This window comes from Microcebus murinus, chromosome 22 (genome assembly GCF_040939455.1).
Source record: "Microcebus murinus isolate Inina chromosome 22, M.murinus_Inina_mat1.0, whole genome shotgun sequence".
NCBI classification, from domain to species: domain Eukaryota; kingdom Metazoa; phylum Chordata; class Mammalia; order Primates; family Cheirogaleidae; genus Microcebus; species Microcebus murinus.
Genome location: NC_134125.1, coordinates 12,608,933 through 12,630,370, shown reverse-complemented (window position 1 = coordinate 12,630,370; position 21,438 = coordinate 12,608,933). Strand labels below are relative to the sequence as shown.

The 21,438-nt window shown below is 39.1% G+C and overlaps 1 protein-coding gene across 4 annotated transcripts in view; it reads left to right on the top strand.

Moving 5' to 3' along the window:
• The window catches only part of TAOK3 (TAO kinase 3), a 173,403-nt gene that overhangs the window by 144,424 nt on the left and 7,541 nt on the right, over window positions 1-21,438 (top strand). For all 4 annotated transcript variants that reach the window (XM_012756477.3, XM_012756478.3, XM_075996609.1 and 1 more), the window contains 5 exons: window positions 5,252-5,488; window positions 7,221-7,349; window positions 10,873-11,076; window positions 18,620-18,859; window positions 20,264-20,476. In XM_012756477.3, coding sequence (XP_012611931.1) covers window positions 5,252-5,488; window positions 7,221-7,349; window positions 10,873-11,076; window positions 18,620-18,859; window positions 20,264-20,476 — 1,023 coding nt within the window. The remainder of the gene's footprint in view (window positions 1-5,251; window positions 5,489-7,220; window positions 7,350-10,872; window positions 11,077-18,619; window positions 18,860-20,263; window positions 20,477-21,438) is intronic.

Genomic DNA, 21,438 nt, shown 5'->3' with positions numbered 1-21,438 from the left:
GTTATCTGGGAAAAGGAGTTGCTTAGGTAGTTCTTCAGAGTTATTAATCTGACTTCTTGAGCCTTTGAGATGGGCCTTTCTTGAGTTTTTATGGACAGCCTAATATTTTAATTAGATTAGTGACCCATGAGGGTGTTTTCAGCTGTTGCTGCATCTGATGTCATTTCTTCTGAAAACTTTATAATGTGCTGGGGCCCTAGTAGTTTCCATAGTAGATGTTAGTATAAAGAGCACCAAGGCCATGCCATATCTATCAGACAGTTCAGCTTTCGGCCTTCTGAAGAAATTCTTGCTGGAGTACAGTGGTCTTATTCCACAGGTAAATATATGTTAGAACATGCATTAGGAAAATGGGCACAAGAGGGAAATTCTTAGTGTGGAATGCCCAGGAAAGCATGTAGGAGAAAATGGTTATTGTTCTGTCCTTGCAAATATAGATTTGTTTACTCGGCTTTACCAGATTCAGTAGAAAAACTCATAAAAAGGGAGTCTTCATTTGTATTTTTAAAAATGCCATCTAATTACTTAGCTAATTGTGAAATTAGATATCTGAATGAGTTTGATACATAAGAATAAAAATATTAGAGCCTCAGCAGTAAATGCTACTGTTTCACCTCTCATGAGTCTAGCTGTTCTGTTTCTATATGCTTGAAAATGTGTGCTCTTCCTGGATTGTATACCAGAGGATTCTTATCAAAATATTGCATATCTTTTTCCATATTCTTGGCTTCTTTACTCACTAAGATCATTACCGGTACCATTGTTTACTTTTGTTGTCTAATCTGCATGTCTAGCTCACATGGTCACAGTCTCTCAGTAAACCTCTGTTGAATAAATGAATGAGTGCATGAGTTGCTTCTAGTCCTGCTGATCCTATGAGAATTTGGATTTATAAGTGTGCATTTCAGAGTTCTTCATGTAACGTTTTCTGTTATAAGGCAAAATTGCCTGTTAGCAGTTATTACTTTCAGCAAGAATTTAAAACATTTTTTCCTTAGGTGTTCTAAAGAGTGGAATGGTAAATTTCTAATGCCAAAATGTGAGTCATTGTATTCTTTTTAAGAACTTGCTATAAATTTCATTTGTTTGAAGTGTCGAGGGGTGGCTACTTTTATCATATGCATTATTTTGATTCTTATAAATTATTAATCTTATAAATTGGCTTTGATCTTTTAAGAGGGTAACATGAGCCACCATGCTCCTGTTATGTTCAGTAAGTTGCTTATTAGCCTTCCAGTGCAGTGTTGTATACATGGTAGGGACATGCTACACTTTGGATGAAGTGGTTTTGTTTTAGGGCCAATTTTTGCTGGAATTAAATAGGGTAGCATTGAACAGCTGTAGAAACTTCCTGGAAAAAGTTTTAGTCCACCTTTTCATGGTTATTTATTTATTTATTATTTATATATTACAGACAAATGAAATGAGTAATAATTCAAGTCCTGAAATTTTGTGTATTTAATCTTATAATCCACAACCTGGATATAGGCATGGTTTTATTATTAAATGCCCTTTCTTTTGGATCCACTTATTCTAATGTAGGTCTCCATCACTAGAAAGGCTAAGGAGAGGGAAAAGAGACCTATTTCTTAGAGCCTGGCATGAGAAGGAAGGAAACCAACATATGTCGAACATTTCCCACGTGTCAGACACCTTGCTAGGCACATTCACATGTGTTATCCCGTTGTCTAAATGCTTGAAATGCTTGACCCTGAGGAAGATATAGTAATGCTTCCTCTTTTTTTTTTTTTTTTTTTTGAGACAGAGTCTCACTTTCTTGCCCAGGCTAGAGTGAGTGCCGTGGCGTCAGCTTAGCTCACAGCAACCTCAATCTCCTGGGCTCCAGCGATCCTTACTGCCTCATCCTCCCAAGTAGCTGGGACTACAGGCATGTGTCACCATGCCCGGCTAATTTTTTTTTTTGTATATATATTTTTAATTGGTCAATTAATGTCTTTCTATTTTTAGTAGAGACGGGGTCTCGCTCTTGCTCAGGCTGGTTTTGAACTCCTGACCTCAAGCAATCCACCCGCCTTGGCCTTCCAGAGTGCTAGGATTACAGGTGTAAGCCACCGCGCCCTGCCGGGTTCCACTTTATGTATGAAGAAACTGAGAGGCTTCAAGAGGTTAATTCGCCCGAGGTCAGCTATATAGTAAAGGACTGAAGGAGGGCTTTCTCCATGTAATCTACTGGGTATGGCAAGATGGCACTGCCCACTCTTAGTCAGATTTTTGAGACTACCATTGTAAAAACTATAGTTACTACATCTCTAAAACTTTCTCCCATTTTCAGACTTACTCAGTTTGTAATTTACACTTACCACTCTATCCAGCTTTGACTTTTTTTGGTGTTGATTCCCTCCATGACTTTAGAACAGAAAGTAATCACTCTTTTTCACCTCAGGCAATTTAAGAACTATAGAAATCCAAGGCCTTACAAAAACTAAAGAAGTAAATTATATGTGAAAGCACTTGGTAAACCATAAGCATGATACAATTATGGGCTATTGTTTTTTAATTCTATTGACCAAATAGTGTATTCTAAAACTACAACATAAACAAAAAACACATAGACATACATAACTGTAAATAACATTTTTTATATATTCATGTTAGACTTGACAACTAAAACATCTGGTTATACTTTCATTTAAATTCATCTATCTAGCTTGAGCATAGAATTATAAAACTTAGTGTCTCTACATGTATCCAGAAAGATCATTTGAAACGTAGAAGTTCGGTTGTTACAAATGAAAGGTGATTTTAGGAGTTTAAGATGATAATTATCCAAATTATGGGAAGGATTCAAAAGCACAGTGTCTCTCCTGGATCTCAGCAATGCACAGTGATACATGCTGAGCTTTGAAATTTGTCTCTGCCATGTCCTTGTACCAGGTGATCTGGTAGGCAGTGGGACTACTCTCTTTACAGGGACCTACCCACCAATTCAGATAGAAAATATTGTTGACACAACTCATTTCTATTTTATCTTCAGCGAAATGGCCATCCTGAAAATATTTTTTTGTCTATAAGCCAATGCGTATGACAAGTTTTAAATGTGTCAAGATAGCTTTGGAGTGTGCCATGTCCCAGCTTTAGGAATCTGATTAAAGCAGGAATACTAAAATAATAAAAAAAAGAAGTATCTGGATAAAACATATCTTAAACCCATTACCCTAGAACATACATTTTACTGCTGTATTTGTCTGAAAAACAAGATAAATTCCGAAAGAACTAAATGGTGTCTTTTCTGTTGATTGGAATTGTTTTTCCCTAAAATTGAACTTTAGAAAAGCATGAGAAAGTGAAATTTATGCATATATATTTCAAACTATTTTTTTCCTTTTATCAAGAAATATGTCCATTTAAAAAAAAACACATTATTGTGATAACAAAATAGATCATTTCTTTGGAGTGTTAGGTACCTTTTTGGTGATGCTATCCTTTTTTTGGTCTTGATATCTTCTCTTATTCCTTACACTTTAAAGAAGATTGTCCTTCAGAAAAGAGAAATGAATGTGAAACCTAGTGTTGGTTTCAGCTGGAAAGGTTTCAAAGTTCGGCTAATGTTTAATGGTCTACTTTGATAATGCTATCCAGTTACAGAACAGCACTCTCTTGATAGTAAAGACTCAGTCTAGTACGCAGGGCCACCTTGTAAAAAGATCAGAGAAACAAACTCTTCTTTGTATAAAATGCACTTTGACCTGTAAACTGAAAATAGTATAGAAAATTAATAGCAGTATGAAATTTCCCAGTAAAACTTGTTTGGGTATAAAAGTTGGGAGCAATGCCTTGTATTAGATAGGAGTGACTCAGTCACTTAGTGAAGAATAAAACCAAAGTTATAGTCATGTAATTAAGATTTTTTTCTAAAGTAGATAGGAAAAATGAGAAGGAAGTGATCAGAGAATCTAATGGGAAAATAAAGAGGGATGATAAATTGAAGGAAGGCCTAGAAAATCACAAAAGTCTTGTTCCTTTACAAGAGGTCCAGAATACTCGTTTGCACTCTTTAACTTGTTGGATATTTACTTGAGAATGAGTTAAGGAAAAGTTACTAAGAAAAGTCGCCATCAGAAAATCATAGACATGTTTTCTTCTCTTAAGGACAGCAAATAAATGTATTTGTGAACATCTCTTTTATGGGGAAGGAGGAGAGAGACATGATTTAAAAGAAGAGATCTCCCTCTCCCTTACTCCCTCTCCCCTCTCCTCCCTCCACCCCATGTTAAGAATAGGAAATAAATCATATTCAGACTCTTTTAAAAGGATATTCAGGGTTCCTGTGACTGTTAGAGACATGATCCTTAAAAAACAACAACAACAAAATAATGATTCTGAAGTAGAGAACAAAGGGATGTTTGGCAAATCTCTGGAGGCACTTTTGATTGTCTTGACTTGAACGGTGCTGCTAGCTTCTAGTGGGTAGACACCAGCAATGCTGTGAAACATCCTGTAGTGCACAGGATGGCCCCTATCACAAAAAATTAGCTGACCCACTGTCAACAGTGTCAAGGTTGAGAAATCTTGGCACACTGGAAATAGCATGGGTCTAGACTCAGCTGGAAATAGGCCTAATTCCCAGCTCCACTTCTTATTAGCTATGTGACATTGAACATACACAATAGTATATCACAAATATGTAAATGTATTTTGACTAAACAAATACATTATTTCCTTTAAGTCTCAGTTTTTTCATCTATATTATGGGGGTGGTAACTCCTACCTCATGAATAAATGAAATGAATGAGTGAATAAGATGGTTTTGAGAATTAGAGGTGAAGTACATAAAGAGAACCTAGCACATCCTAGCACTTTGAGAGGTTGAGGCAGGAGAATTCATTGAGGCCAAGAGTTTGAGACCAGCCTGAACAAAAGCAAGATCCCATCTCTACAAAAAAATAGAAAAATTAGCCGGGCGTGGTGGCGTACACCTGTAGTCCTGGCTAGTTGGGAGGCTGAGACAGGAGGATCCCTTGTGCCCAGGAGATTGAGGTTGCAGTGAGCTATGAGGACACTCCTGCACTCTGCACTCTAGCCCAGGCAACAGAGTGAGACCCTGTCTCCAGGGAAAAAAAAAAAAAAAAAAAGCACCCAGCACAGTGCCCCCTACAGGTGAGCATTCAGTAAACAGTAGGTAAATTGATGGTGACGATGATAAATTATGCGACGGGGCCCTTCTACTTTGCCTGAAAGTTGGTCTCCCATGAACATGGTTACCTGAGCTCTGTTCCCCACCCCAATTCAGGTTACACGGCAGATCCATGAGCATGAGCAGGAGAACGAGTTGCGGGAACAGATGTCAGGTTATAAGCGGATGCGGCGCCAGCACCAGAAGCAGCTGATCGCCCTGGAGAACAAACTGAAGGCTGAGATGGACGAGCACCGCCTCAAGCTACAGAAGGAGGTGGAGACGCATGCCAACAACTCGTCCATCGAGCTGGAGAAGCTGGCCAAGAAGCAAGTGGCTATCATAGAGAAGGAGGTCAGTATGGGCACATGTGCCTTCGTGTCACAACCTAGCCTAGCCTGTTGCAGTCAGTGGCAGAATAGCAGGAGGCAGGGGCAGTGTGCCTGTGGGTGATGGGGCAACCTTATTGTTGGGGGGCTGGGGCCAGTGTGGTTTCCAGACTTCATGGGGCTACTTAAAATTGTCATTGAAAGCTAAGATAGCAACTGAAGATAAATATTACATTCTTGTGCATTCACATATATTCTGAGCATTGGCCCCTTGATGGTGGTCTGGGTGCAAATAAAGGGAAACAAGGTGCTGCTGTCTTCTGAGAATTTGCACAGAGCAGGTCTATTACTGTGCCTGCCACGCCCACAGTCCTCCTCAAAAGAAAACTGCTGGACAAATAGTCCCCATTAGTGGTGATAGTCCCTGCCTACAGTTGATTGAACTAGGGATGGGCATGCGACCAAAGGGAATAAGGAATTAATCCCGCCGTTGTTTGGGTTTTCTAGAATACATCTCTCTTCCCCATCCAGGTTTTAAAGTCATTTTAAAAACAGGTGAAAGAGTAAGACAGATGGTCAAAATATCACCTTTATTACTGATAAATGTTAGATATGAAAAGTGATTTATGTCTACAGGAAAATGGGCCCAGTAATACTGAACAAAATTAAACAAACTTGCCTTGCCTGCCCAGGCACAGAAAGAGTGCTAAAACCAAGTCACTGTCCCTGCAACCCTCATAAGACTTCCATGGTATGGAAAAGCAAGGGTGGACACGTGCTCCCTGGGAATGGAAGGGCAGGGGAAAGGGTGCCAGGGATGTCTGAGCAATTAAGCTCTTTCTCCCACATGGAAGGAAACATCAGATTGTAGAAGCATTTCCCTAACAGCCATCAATCTATGAGGCAGTCAGGCATGAAAACCTCTGCCCCGACAGGGGTGATGTTGATTAAATAAACCAGTCAGATTCTTTCTTGGGATTTGACTTGGTAAATATGTGGAGAGAATTTTTCATAATGGAAGAATTGTTGATAATGGAAGTCACAGGTGAAAAGATACCTAAAAAGAACCATGAAGCATAATTCCCTCTCTCTCTTCCCTAATTCCCTCATCTTACAAATGTGCTTCATCTGACAGTCACCAGAAACTTAGATTCGGTCACTTTCAGGAGCCAATATTTATTGGGTTACCTTTTATTTGATCAGCGTGTTTATCTATTTAGGACCCCCCAAAATATCATGATATCTGACTATTGTGGATTGTAGCAAGTGCCAAAGAAAACAAAATGTCATTAACTTTCCTATTAGACTTGAGAGGATCCTACTAGGAAATCTGATAGTTGGGTTAATTAATCTGTTAGAGGTTGATTCTTAGACTAAAACTGGCCAGTCACAGTTATTTATCCATTTTTATAATTTAGCCTTTGAGCTACCAATACTGTGATTTTAAAAGCCTTTATTATAATGCTTAGTTCTCCTTTTATCTCATAAATTTTTGTGTGTGTTCAATGAAACATGTTTATGGTTCATCTCCTTTTTTCCCCATAATTGGGAATGTATTTTTCAGTGGTAAAAATTTCTCTTTTTTTAATATATAAGACAATCAGAAAAAAATATTTGTTTTGTATTACTTATTTGTTCAAAAAATGTCATATTTTTCAGCACTTATAGACTATCTTAGTGCATTGGGGAATATAGACAGTTGAATTCTGCATGTGAAGAACAGATTTATGCTAGATTGTTATTTATTATTTTATCAGGCAAAGGTAGCTGCAGCAGATGAGAAGAAGTTCCAGCAACAAATCTTGGCCCAGCAGAAGAAAGATTTGACAACTTTCTTAGAAAGTCAGAAGAAGCAGTATAAGATTTGCAAGGAAAAAATAAAAGAGGTAAGGGCACCAATATTTGCAGTCCCCAAGTTGCCATTAGAATGGTTAGCATTTAAAATGGACTCATCTTACTTAGAATATTGTGATCAATATTCTAATCCCACAAGTCTCAAACTTTACATTAGAATTGCCTAAAATGCTATCAGGACAGATTGCTAAGCCTACTCCTAGATTTTCTGCTTCAAAAGATCTATTCCTGTCTACTCCCAGATTTTCTGGGGTGGAGTCTAAAAATGTGCGCTACTAACAAGTTCCCAGGTGATGTTGATGTTGCCAGTTCAGGGACCACATTTCAAGAATCATTGCTGTAACTCTAAACCATTCTTATCTACTTCTAATTTATTTTCCACACCTCAGCCAGAGTGATCTTTTCAAACCTAAAATCTGGTCATGTCACCTCATGGTTTTAAGATCCACTGGCTTCTTAGGACAGGTCAAAATCCTGGTAGTCCCTACCTGGTCTGCTCCCACCTACCCTTCCAGTGTCATCTCACACCAGCGCTTCTCTCACCCCACCCCACTGTTTGCTGCCCCAGATGTCTATTGCTCATCTTTCAGTTCCTCAAATGTATCATATCAAGCTCCACCCTTCCCCAAGTTCTTTGTACATACTGTTTCTTCCTTCAGGATGCTTTTTCTAACCCCAACCCCTCCCTGACCACAACTCTGCTCAGTTAATTTCTACTTCTCCTCCTTGTAAGATATAGGATTGGTTGTTAGGACCTTAACTCAAATATCACTTCCCCGGGGAAGCCTTTTCTAACTGCTTTGACCAAAACAGATATCTCTGATTTCATAACACTAGAGCTTTTAACTATACATGCATTTAATGACTATTTGAGTTACTTATTCTCCTAGCTGGTAAGCATCATAAGAATAGAGGCCATGTCTTTTTTTGTTCATGAGTATATCCACATGTCTGGTAATGTCAATATTTGATAAATGAATGATTGATTCTGGAATGTTTGATTGAAGACCACTAGTAGACATAGAGGATCCTCCTAAGGAACTGCAATTTGATCTGAAAGTTCAAATTCCTTCATTTCTCCTTTTACCAATACTTACAGGTGACTTGTCTGCAGTTCCATAGACTTTTCTTCTCATAAGACTTAGGATTTCTTATTTGTCAACTTACTAAGTATATTAAAGTTTAATAAAATTCAATATGAGGCACTATTTTAGTACATGTGAAATCATGTGTTTGAACTCATATTCTCATTCGTAAGTTAGCAATATAGGACTTAGCAAGGTTCCTCTCCAATTGTTCTTTAGTTAGGAAGTGAAAGCAAGTGGGTTGGGGTGAGTCTTGGGATCTTTTGCCCTGCCAAGGTAAGCCTCTGGTAATTGTTGGGCCTGACAGGAAATTGTATTTTATCCTCTCTGGTGGAATGGGGAGAATCTCTGACACCATGAGGACCAGAAAACCAGGGTGTAGAGAGAAATAGCCCGACTAAGAAGGTTCCCATGCTCTCCATTTTCTGTTAGTTATTGGCTTGAGCCTAATTATTGTATCATAATAAAGGGAAGTTTCTGGATCACAGTGGTAGCCTTGATTTCTCAGTAAGAAATTTTGAGGTTTTCTCATCTCTAAATACCTTCCTTATTTCTAACTCCGTGTGTCCACTCTTGCCCTGGAGGCCATACTTTCTGACTGTGGCCACCATTTTGAGCTTTTGTAACACTGAGATGTTTACAGATTTCATGAACTCTACCTTTAGAAGATTCTCCCACAGAATAACATTCAAGAGTTCTCACTCAGTCCTCAGCCATCAGGCTGTTTTTGGTTCACCATATTCAGATTTATGAGCACAGAAGACCATGGGCCTGAACTTCTCAGTCTCTCAACATGTTCATGAAGAAAATCAAGGCTAAAGCCACTTTGAGATAGCCTCACTTGGCCTTTCTTTGCAAAGCTATTATTACTCCTTATGAATTAAAGCTTAATTCAGACTATTTAAGGTGGCATGTATATTTAGATATTGATATACTTAAAGATATTGTTTGGAAATGACCCCATTATCCCCACTGTTGATGGATAACAGCAGTATGGCTAATACAGAATGATAGGTGGTCCAGAAATAATTTGTTCTTGATTTTGGAGTGAACTTTTACAATCACATTTGAATTTGGGTGTGTAGTCTAGTGGTTAATGCCAAACCTAGTAGTGAAGTCACAGCATGAAGAGATGAGTCACCCAGCCTTCCTGTTGTGATCCCAGCTTACTCCACGCTGGAAACAGCACTTTCTCTTGTTGATTCAAAGATTTCACTTATGACTTCACTGGAACAGGATAGTTGAAAGTTGATTTACAAAGTCTTCTTGGCTAAGAGAGAGTATAAGTAGTGTATTGGTGTCTGTATCACAAAAGATTAAGTAAAATAGGTGTTAGCAATATCAAATATTACAGATCAAGCTTGTCAGTACAAACAAAGAAGAGTACACTGTACTTTCTCTAAAAGTAGTCTTCTTATTTTCACCATAGATTAACATCTTAGCTATTCTGATTCACTGCTTTCTCCCTTTGCCCAGATGTTATGGAAAAATTATGAATTCTGTTCTCTTGAAAATATAGGTGGTTTATTTACCCACTAATCCTAAATGAAGAATGCTTTTTCTTGAAATTCAAGCTAGTGACATTTGCATCATCACCTCTTGTCTTGGAAATCTGTCCATTTCTCCCAATCTTTTCACCACTTCCTTTGTCCAAGCAACTATCATCTCTTCCCCTGGACCTTTGCAGTAGCCTCCTAGCTGTCTCCACGGACATGCTTTTCCCTCCAATCTGTTCTCCATATGGCAGCCAGTAATCTTTTTAAAATACATCTCATCATGAGATTCCTACATATATAAAATCCATTTCTCCTGTGCTAAAGGTCACTGTCCCTAACTTGACCTCAGTGGTCCTATCTATCTGGCCAGCCTCATCTCCTGTCACACTGCACCAGCCACCCTGACCTTTCAGTTCTGGATCACACCATGATTTTTCCTTCCCCACCCTAAGGGTTTTGCACATGCTGTTTTCTCTGCCCATAGTATTCTTCCTTCTCCTTTTCTACCAGTTCACTCCGACCAATTATTAAATTTCAACTCAATTGTTCACAAGGTCAAATAGTTTTCATTAAACATTCTTATAGGACCAAGTACTTCCTGTTCGCAGCAGTTATCACAGTAATTTTTAGTTCATGTCTATGGTTCTTTGATTAATTTTTGATTCTATACTGTAAAGCTCTGTGGTTTCAGATATCATGTTCTTCTGCTCGCTGTCGTATCCTGTGCCTTGCACAGTGCCTGTCGCATGGCAAGAGCTTAGCAAGTGTGTGTTGATTGAGTGGATAACTTCTGAGAGTGAGAAGCCAGAGATACGGACACTCACAAGTGTCCCCCTCAATTAATGAGGGGAGGGGAGTTAAGGGAGGGATATGTAACAGCAAGCCTTGCTGTATTTACATTTTCATTTGCTTTCCAAATAACATAATCTGCAGTTGCAGTAAGCAACCGGCTTGTTTTTCTTTTTCTTTTCAAGGAAATGAATGAGGATCATAGCACACCCAAGAAAGAAAAGCAAGAGCGGATATCCAAGCATAAAGAGAATTTGCAGCACACACAGGCTGAAGAGGAAGCCCACCTTCTCACTCAACAGAGACTGTACTACGACAAAAACTGTCGTTTCTTCAAGCGGAAAATAATGATCAAGCGGCATGAGGTGGAGCAGCAGAACATTCGGGAGGTATTTGTCCATTCCTATATCTTTAGCCTTTATAGTCTTTAGCACAGTGACTGATACAGAGTAGGTACACAAAAGTCAGGGAATGAGTTTACCATCAATAAGAGAAAGCCCATTTGCAGAATAGGGAATCAACTTTGTCTAAATAAATGTAATAGTATTTTATTGAACATCTATTATCAGCCATATCATGCAATAAAGAATCAAAAGAAATAGCACAGAGAATTTTTGCTTTCAGCCTGCTCATCAAGAACTTATGTTTTTGTGACTCCCCATGAAACCTTTAAATATCAGTGTGATGCTCTGAAATGAAGTTCATTCATTTAGTTGTCCAGCACTCAGAGTACCTCCTTTGTGCCAGGGCCACCGAGCATCTATACGCCCTGCCTTTACATGGCCCTAAGTCTAAGAGGAGAAACAGACACGTAACAGACCAATTTCAACATAATGTGTTAGGTACAATAATAGACCTAGAAATAAAGTATTGTGGGCCTATGGTCTTGAAAGGGCTTGGAGGATTCAGTGATTGATGAGATGTTGAGCATGACCAGCATTCTGAGCATGTGGGGTGGAGCGCAGAACAAGAGTGGTTGGAAGAAGAATGTGAAGGGCCTTGTTTCGGGCCAGACATTTTCATTTTAGCCTGAAGGCAGTGTATGGCCATCAGAGGTTTTTAAGCAGGGAAGTGACATGATGAGACATTTCATCTTTTGGAAGAATTAGTTCCTTGGTGTGAGAGATCGGCTGGAGTGGCGAGAAGCAAAGTACAGTGACGTCAGCCAAGATGCTGTTTCTCCAGTTCTAGCCTGGAAGACATTATGTGGATGGAAAGAGATTAGCTCCCAGTGATATTGCTGAAGCAGAACTGACAGTGATTATGACCAAATGGATGGGGGAATTTCAGAAGAGGAAGTAAAAAATGACTTCCAAGTTTCTAATTTGGGAGGTTGGATGGATATGACGGCATTCGCTGAGATGAGGAATACAGAATGGGAATCAGTTGCAGATAATAAGTTCAACAGGATGTCATGGCAACCTGGAGTAATCAAAGGAAACCTCATAAAGGAGCTAGCACATTGGTAAAAGTATCAAAGTTTGATTAGAAAAAATTGTTAGCCCGCATAAGGGAAACAAGCAGTTCAAGCAGAGTTAATGGAACAGTGAATTGGTATAAGGCTTTTTGGAGAGCCGTATTCAAATAGGAAGAAGAAAGAGAGCGAAGCAAACTAAACTTTATTGAACACATATAATGGTAGGCCAGACTCAGGCTCTTTATATGTGTTATCTTATTGGAAGAGGGAGAAACTGCTGAATTGTTTTTGATTAGCTCAGTGATACAGGTAAAATTGTCCTTTAGAGAGATTAGCCCAGTTTAGCAATGATGCACAGATTGGTTAGAACATGCATTCCCAGTGGGGGCAATAATGGGTTCTGGTCAGGGCAGGTGTCTTAGATATGCAGACAGCTTGTGGTTGTCTGCAGGGCCACCCAGTTCATAGACAGATGCACGGTCTATTGGTGGTATTAACATTTCAGCGGTGGGAATGTTTAAAAGGGGGAAAAGTCTAAAAAGGCTCCTTATGGGGGTGACAATGAAAAACAAAGCTTGAGAAACACTGGATTAGAGGGAAGAGACTTAGAGGCAAAGATCAGGTGGTAGGAAATAGGGTATGGATAGGCTGGTGGTAGTAACCGTCAAAGGAGAGGTGGATTTGAACTCAGTTTGAAATATATAATCAATATGACTTGGCAAACAGTAGGATATGAGAGAAAAGATGAGGATAGAATCAAAATCATTTCTAGGGTTTAAGACTTGGGGAAATGTAGATTTTGGGTAGAAATAGAGAAGCTTAGAGAGAGGTTAAGAAACTGGCTTCGGTACTGGACGTGTTGAGTTTGGCAGAAGTAAAAAATCAAAATGAAAAAGTCCAGTAGCTGGTGGGAAATAAGGTATTTGGGATTCTTTTGACGTGGCAATTATTATTGTTATTCTAATAACACATATTTGGAGGAACTCTAAGGCTAAGGGACAGGACTAATAAAGCTGTACAAGATAATTACTCCCCCAAATGGATAAAAACTGTATTTGTTGACTTCATTAGTATTAGGCTCTAACCAATAATAACTCTGTAATGGTATTTTTCTTGAGAGTGTAAATTTTCCTTTGTTTAGTCTTATTTCAGAGCCACCTTCATGAAAATGTCCAAAAGTTTTTCTTTCTGTTTACAAAAGTAGTAAGAGAACATTGAAGGGCACAGTAGCACATGCCTATAATCCCAACTACTCAGGAGGCTGAGGCAGGAGGATTGCTTGAGCCCAGGAACTCAAGTCCAGCCTGGGTAACATAGCAAGACCTCATTTTTTTTTTTTTTTTTGAAAAAAAAAATGGAAAATAGACAAATACAGAAAAACATAAAGCTAAGTAGTAAAAGTTCTTTTTAGCAGCTTTATTGAGATCCCATTGACATATAAAAATTGTACATGTTGAAGGTGTAGAACTTGATGTTTTGTTGTATGTATACATTGTGAAATGATCAACATATTCAAGCTAATTGACATGTCCATCACCTCCACATAGTTACCATTTGTGTGCATGTGTGCATGGTAAGGTGGAGGTAAAGGAAGATGTATGAGCTGTCCTCTTAGCAAGTTGCAAGTATGCAATACAGTATTGTTAACTGTTATCACCATGTAGTACATTTGATCTCCAGAAATTATTCATCTTATATAACTGAAACTCTTTATTATTTGACCAGCATCACCTCATTTTCCCCTTTTTGATACCATTCCACCCAGTCTCTACCTTGAGACAGTCACTGTTAATTTGGCACATGCATGTATTCCCAGATATTTTTCTCCTATGTATTAAATACATACATGTAGCTTACATATCATGTATGACTTTAACCTTACCAAAATGAGATGACTTTTGTATCAGTAGAGTTATTTGACTTGCAAGAAACAGAAACAAACTCTGGCTGATTTAAGCATGAAAAGGAATTTGTTGGAAGGATATGGGGTAGGTGACAAAGCTGAAGAACCAAGCCGGAAAAGATGAAGAACCACGCTGGAAAAGCCACTACATGACACAGAGAGCAAGAGCTAACGGACACTTCTCAAGGCACTGCCATTTGGATGTGTCTCCTCCAACTGCTTTTAATCTTTCTATCATTTCTGTTAAAGATTCAAAGTCTAGGAGAGAGAGAGCTTGATTGGGTAATGTGTCTCACTCTGACTCAAAGCTCTCTCTGATTCCTGGTACAGTGGAGTCAGTAGTTTCTCAAAGCGAAAAAGGAGTCTGTACACAGAAGCAGGGAAAATGAATGCTGAGCCTACAAAAAGTAACATATGTCCACTCCATTGTTTTGTAACTTTTTCCCCTCATTTACTGTCCAGCACATATAGTTCTGCCTCATTCTTTTTAACCTAATAGTATTTTGTTGTATGGCTATAAAATCATTTATATAATGAGGCACTTGTCAGTGGACATTTTGTTGAAGTTTTGCAATATTACTAACCATACAACAGAGAACATCTTTGTACATAGATATTTTTACATGTAAATAAGTATTTTTGTAGGATATATTCTCAGAAGTGGACTTTGAGTCAAAGAGTATATACATATAAATTTTTACATAGATACTGCCAAATTGCCCACCAGCAAAGCATAAGAGTGCTTGTTTTTCTGTATCTTTGCCTAAACTAAGTATTAGCAGTCCTTTTAATTAGTGAAAACATTTAAGAGGATCACTGTAAACTGGGTTGAGCCTCTTCCTCTATCACCACCACACACAGATGCTATCTTCTGACCAGTGTCGAAACCAAGAACTGAAACTAAGAAAGCATTAAATGTCATAGGCTGATGGCATCTTCATTTAGAAGTTTGAATTCTAGTGTTTACTCAGCTTTAGTGGGTATGAGGATAAGAATTTGGCATGAGTGAGATTAACTGCTTAGAATACAGTTAGGGAAAGGGATGTGAGGGGACGCACCTGGAGCTCCATCTGATACAGCAGGTAGATTCACAGAGTATGGTAATATGTTAGGTGTGTGAAAAGTATGTGTTTTTCAACAGTAAGCTCATGCCCAGCTTAACGAGATGCTCACAGTGTATAATGTAGGCTAAGGGCAAGGAAGCTGTGTGTCTCTCACCTCACATTCCCTCCAGAACATATATAATATTATCTTTGCTCCACTCACTTTGTTGAATTTTATAAGCTAAAGGTGCACATGATGTCGCTATAATATATTCTTTATTGATTGCGTCATTTGTAAAGCAACCATTGCACCATGTCTACAGCAGAAGAATTCTTTGGAATGTTATATCACAGACTGAAAAAGTATAAAACAGCAAAATATAAGTAATTTATTGGGACAGCTTTTAATGGGAAATGTTGGACTAAAAACCTGAGTTTAGACTTAGTTCTGCTTTATAGACATTGTATCACCTTATGTTAGTCTCTCAATTCCCAAATGCCTATCACATAAAAAAGGGGTAAATCCTTGCAATCTTACCACTTCATAGGGTTGCAATTAGGATTGAATGAGATATATGAAATAACTTTTAAAAATTGAAAGCACATTACACATTATCATGTAGGCACAGCACCTGGCTCATAGTAAGCTGAATAATATTTTCCCCATGATTTAAATTATTATAAACAGCTTACGATCTTATACTTCAACGACTCAGATGTATGAATTAAAGGGAACAACTTGCAATTGTAACAAAAAAAAGTCATTTCAGTACCATGTTTCTCTCACTCTTATAATGGTTTATAAATACTAGATTTAAGATATTATATGCCAGATATTCACTTCTAAATACAGAAAAATAATGACATATGTATGCATTCTGAAACATTTTCTTATGGCCTTTCATTTACAAACATGGTAGGGCATGGTGGGTGCTGTTATCCTCACTTTACACCTGAAGCAACTAAAATTGTAGATTAAGAGACTTGCCCAAAACCGTACATAATGAGTTCATGGAAGAGCTGAAACTGACTCACACCCTGAGCATTTTTCTATTGATTCTCAAACTTTGGTATAAATCAGAATTAGCTGGGTACCTTGTTTAAAGACCAATCACTTGTAACCCAGATAATTCTGACATAGGTATTCTGTGGACAGTATCCTGAAACATTCCATTACACACGAAGAGAAGCACTTGATCTCTTTTCGAAGTGTTCATTTGCTTTGTGTCTTTTGCTCCCCATCCCCACCCCCATGAGTTTCAAGGCTGTGGGCTGCTTAGGCTCAGTTTGGACTTCTCAATTTAGCAACGTGTGGGATGTATAAATGCCCAATATTGGGATTCCTGGCACGCAAAGGTCAAAAATGATATAGTGACCTAGGAACAGAACCTTTATTCATTTAAAGAGCTTTCCTTAGCTTTCTCTTGGTCATTGGTCTGGGATAGCCTTAGTCTGCGGGAAGGGCTTACTGTCCTTTGGTGCCACCTAGGGGCCCGTTACTGGTTTTTAAAAGATATTTGATGGTTCAGGTAAAGAGAAAAAAATAAAACAAGGAAAAGGAAAACACAGGAAGAGATGGTGAGAGAAGCTCTAGGACATTATCTTTTACTCCTGAAAACAAATTTAAATTACACTGATACTCTGATTATTTCCACACTAGAAACTAAGGTCCATGAGAGGAGGGACTTGCTCACTGATCTTTCCCTAGTGCCTGCAACAGAGCCTAATCCATAGTAAGTGCTCAACAACTATTTGTTGAATAAATAAATGAACGATTAGTGACCATGCCCTGGTACTAGGTGCTGTGCTATTTAAAGGATTTCTCTTTAAATGGATAGGGGACCCAACTATGCAAGATATCCTCGACCACACCAATATACAAATATTATTGATATTTCTATGAAAATATAAATGACTTGCATTTTCTCCTGTGGTGGATGCCATCAGAGAAGAGAGTGACCCTGTTGTCTAAAGTCCAGCTCAAAAGCTCTCTCCTTTCCTTGACCTTTTAACTAATAGTAATACCACCCTTTTCAAAAATAATACAGCATACAATCTTAACCTCATTTATAACATGTATCACTTCCAACCTTGCTTTCTCTCTTTTTTAAATTTGCACATTTCCCTGTATTAAAGTTCTTTTGTTTGCATGTTAACTGAAATTTATTTAAACTAGCTTAAGTAGGAGCTCCAGTAGTGCAATCGGTTAGCGCGCGGTACTTATATAAACTAGCTTAAGCCAAAACCAGAGAATTTGCTATAGAACTATAGGAATGTCTCATAAAACCCAACAGCAGTAATACAGCTGGACTTACAGGAGGGCTCAGGAACCAGTCAGGAACTTAGGCATCAGTATATTCCCTGCACTTCCGTCTACCTTTCTCATTCTTCTTGCTCTGAAGCCCAGCTTTCTCTAATCCTCACCCCTCATAGCAGCAAATGAATTCCACATATGTAGTTTTTATCTGCCCCTCAATTTCAGCCACACATAGAGATGAACTGAATCTGAATGCCAAGTCCAAATTCCTAGTACAGAAAACAGGCCCAGGTTTGGACCCCATCTACCTCTGACTCAAGTCAGCTTTGAGCTGAGCATATACTTCAATAAATGTCTATTAAACTTCCCTCTACAAGTGTTAGGAAGTTGAAGGCAGAAGTCATGGCTTAATAAACATTTTTATGTCCCCAGAGCACGTGGTTCAATCTGTATATATAATGTGATTTAGGAAATATTCTTGAAATGGTAAATGAAAAAATTTTACCCAACTTCCCCTTTATTTCTAGTTTGCTTTCCTTTCCCCCTTCAACAACAACAAAAAGACAGACAGACATGAATAGAACTGAAAAAAGCAGAGTGGTTAGATGTAGAAATGATGGAACAGACTAATGGGAAAGATGAAAGGGGAGAGAGCTCATCAGTTTTTTCCCAGCATGCTCTGAACTCTGAGTTTTAAAAAATGATAATTGGCCTACTTCTGATATGGGCAAAAACAGGGTATTTCCCAGAAAGCTAAGGGCATTGCAGATGTTACCAGTTTAACTCAGTTTAAGTCTCAACACTGATTGCATATTAGAATCACCTGGAGAACTCTTAAAACTATTGACATCAGGGTCCTACCCCAGACAGTTATGAGAATTTCGGAATGTGAGATTTGAGGATCTTATGTTTGAAAAGCTTCCTTACATGATATGAATGGGCAATCAGGGGAGAGAACCTCTAGCTTAGCTGAAGAAACATTCATTTAGACCTGTGTATAGCACATCACCTAATTAAGGTTCATAGCAGCTCTGTGGGTAGAAAGGATCAGGTAGAATTAATCCCATTTTACAGATAGTGCAGTTGTGACTGCTATGAAGATGTCCATCTTGTAAGTGGTGGACCCAGGAACAGAACCTAAACCTCCAGGGACTGTTCATCTAATCTCATTAAGTCCTGCTGCCACACACTAATGGGCTCAATTAAGAGATGGTTAGCAGTGCCATCCCTTGCCATCCCTCACTTAGTTGTACATTCCTTCCAATTCATCTCCATTCATCTCTCTCCATTTATCTTTTGTTCCTGGATGCAGGAACTAAATAAAAAGAGGACGCAGAAGGAGATGGAGCATGCCATGCTAATCCGGCACGACGAGTCCACCCGAGAGCTAGAATACAGGCAGCTGCACACGTTACAGAAGCTACGCATGGATCTGATCCGTTTACAGCACCAGACTGAACTGGAAAACCAGCTGGAGTACAATAAGAGGCGAGAAAGGGAACTGCACAGAAAGCATGTCATGGAACTTCGGCAACAGCCAAAAAACTTAAAGGTAAGAGATGGAAGTCTTTCCCTTTTTTGTGCTTCTGAGCGTAGTTGGACTGGAGCAGTGGTTTCCATACCTGAATGATTATCAGAGTCACTGGGACAACTCTTCACAATCCCAGATTTCTGGGCCCCACACCTACTGTATCTCCAGATGTAGAGCACAGAGTCTATATTTGACAAGCTCCCGAAGAAGAGATGCCAAAACTGGTTTGGAAACTATTATACTACATGATCCCTCAATTTGTCTTGGTATCCAATTTCTCTGAGTGCTTCATGACCTGCCCTCCTCAAAACTGAACTAATAGTGGTTCGTGGATCTGATCCCAGGAAATGAGAAAGTTAAATTGGTATTAGCTATCTTGAATACTGCTACCTTGGAAAAGACCCTAAAGCCACATCCAAGCTCAGTAGGAAAGAGTGTGATTGATTAGTGATGTCTGTCATGGCCATGAGAGTCAGGAATGAATCTACACATGCCAGGCATATACTACGCCTGCACTAATGATGTGCTAGAGGCCTTACCTGCCTCCAGCTAATTTTAGCTGCCCACTAGTTAACAAGCTGTGTGTACTAAGCCATTGCTATATGTCAGGGAGGACATTGTCAGTGTTGACACACATATGAGGTCAACCTCAATCACACTGGCCATGCATCTCTTCCAGCCAAACCCTAAGCTGACTAGTCACATAAGTCCTCAGAGTAGTCACGAAATGCACATGTGACTATGGGGCATCCTGATGGAATGCCTTCTGGGCTTAAAATAGTACACCTTCTCCTTGCAAAATGCATGTTTGATATTGTTATATGCAAGCACAACCTCTTAGTGGAGAAAAAAATATATAAAATCACTTTCCTCTTTCAGTTTATGCTAAAACCCAGTGGAAATGGGTTAGGATGTGAAATGCTATCCAGATGTTCTCCTTTATTGAATTGATAAGACAATGCTATAAGCCAGAGCAGTGAGAGCTGGCTTATCTCATGCCATCCCCTTTCTCACTTGAAAACAGGGAGAAATAGAAAAAATAAATAAATAGGAAAAAACAACAAATAATAGAAGACACCGAAGTCTCCAATGAGGAAACCACAAAAATAGTTGCCAGCCCTTTAACAAGCTAAGCTTCATAATATTCCACAATCTGCTCAGAGTTGTCATCCCCTTGTAACAGTCCATGTTTTTCCTTGAACCCATTTGTAAATTCAAAATTACTTCTATTCATTCATTGTAAAACCAAAAGTATTGATAGCATTAACTCTTGTCTGTTGCATTTTCATTTTTACTGATGAGCAATGTGGGTCCCTGCACCCAAAAACAGATGGTCTCAGCACTTGTAATTGTATCGTCATAGCGAGAGGCTTTCTGTATTTACTCATGTGTCTTTGTGTTTCCTTTGTCACTTTTTCTACACAGGCCATGGAAATGCAAATTAAAAAACAGTTTCAGGACACTTGCAAAGTACAGACCAAACAGTATAAAGCACTCAAGAATCACCAGTTGGAAGTTACTCCAAAGAATGAGCACAAAACAATCTTAAAGACACTGAAAGATGAGCAGACAAGAAAACTTGCCATTTTGGCAGAGCAGTATGAACAGAGTATAAATGAAATGATGGCCTCTCAAGCGGTAAGTGGTTAGGTTTGGTGCCACGGCTTCAGGAGCTTTGGGAGTCAAGAATCCAAGATCCAGCCTTTTGTTCCCAAGATGATTCTTGCACACATATAGGATATTGGTGTTTTTCTGCCCGAGGAACTGAGGAAATGACGCCGCCGAATAAAGCCACGCGCCCACGCGGATACTTGCTGGAGTGCATCTTATGAGATGGAACTCAAGGAATGTCGTGCTAAATCAAACCTGTGGCACATAGGGACTTGGAGGGCAAGATGTGATAGATACCGCATATGATATCATGTGTTCACACATCAAAGATTTACGACCACCTCCGCCCCAACTAATGTCAGGCACAAATGAATAGGACACAGTCCTTGCCCTTATGGAGCTCACAGTGAAGTGAGGAAGGCAGATACACAGACACGTTCATTCAATAAACTCTTCTGAGCATCTGTGTTCAGCATTCTGCTGGGCCCAGAGAGGATGAGCTAGAGAGACAATTGGTCTCTGTCCTCACACTTTTGTCAGACAAGCCAGGAAGTCAGATAATTAAGCAATAATAACAAAGCATAGTAAGTGATTCAAAGTGGGAGGCACCAGGGGCTAAGAGAGGACAAGTAGGAACAACTGATCTGGTCTAGGGAAAGCTTCCCAGAGGGAGCCAAGAGGCTTAAAGGAATCCAGTGATGTAAATAGGTTCCTTGAAAATGGGACCTACATGGGCAAAAGTCCAAATGCTGGCAAATGGGCACATAGGGACTGAAAGAATTTGGTGTGAGCCCAAAGTTCAGGGAGGAAGACTGTGAGAATCCAAGACGGAGAGGTCATGTAAGTCTTGGTAAGCTAGGGATGGGAGTTTGCCTGGTAATTCAGTGAGGAGTTCACAAGGAGATGAGCCCTAAAGAGTAATAATTGACCAAACAGGCAAAAGAGAAAAGGTTATTCTTGGCGGAGGATACGGTGTATGCAAAGACTCA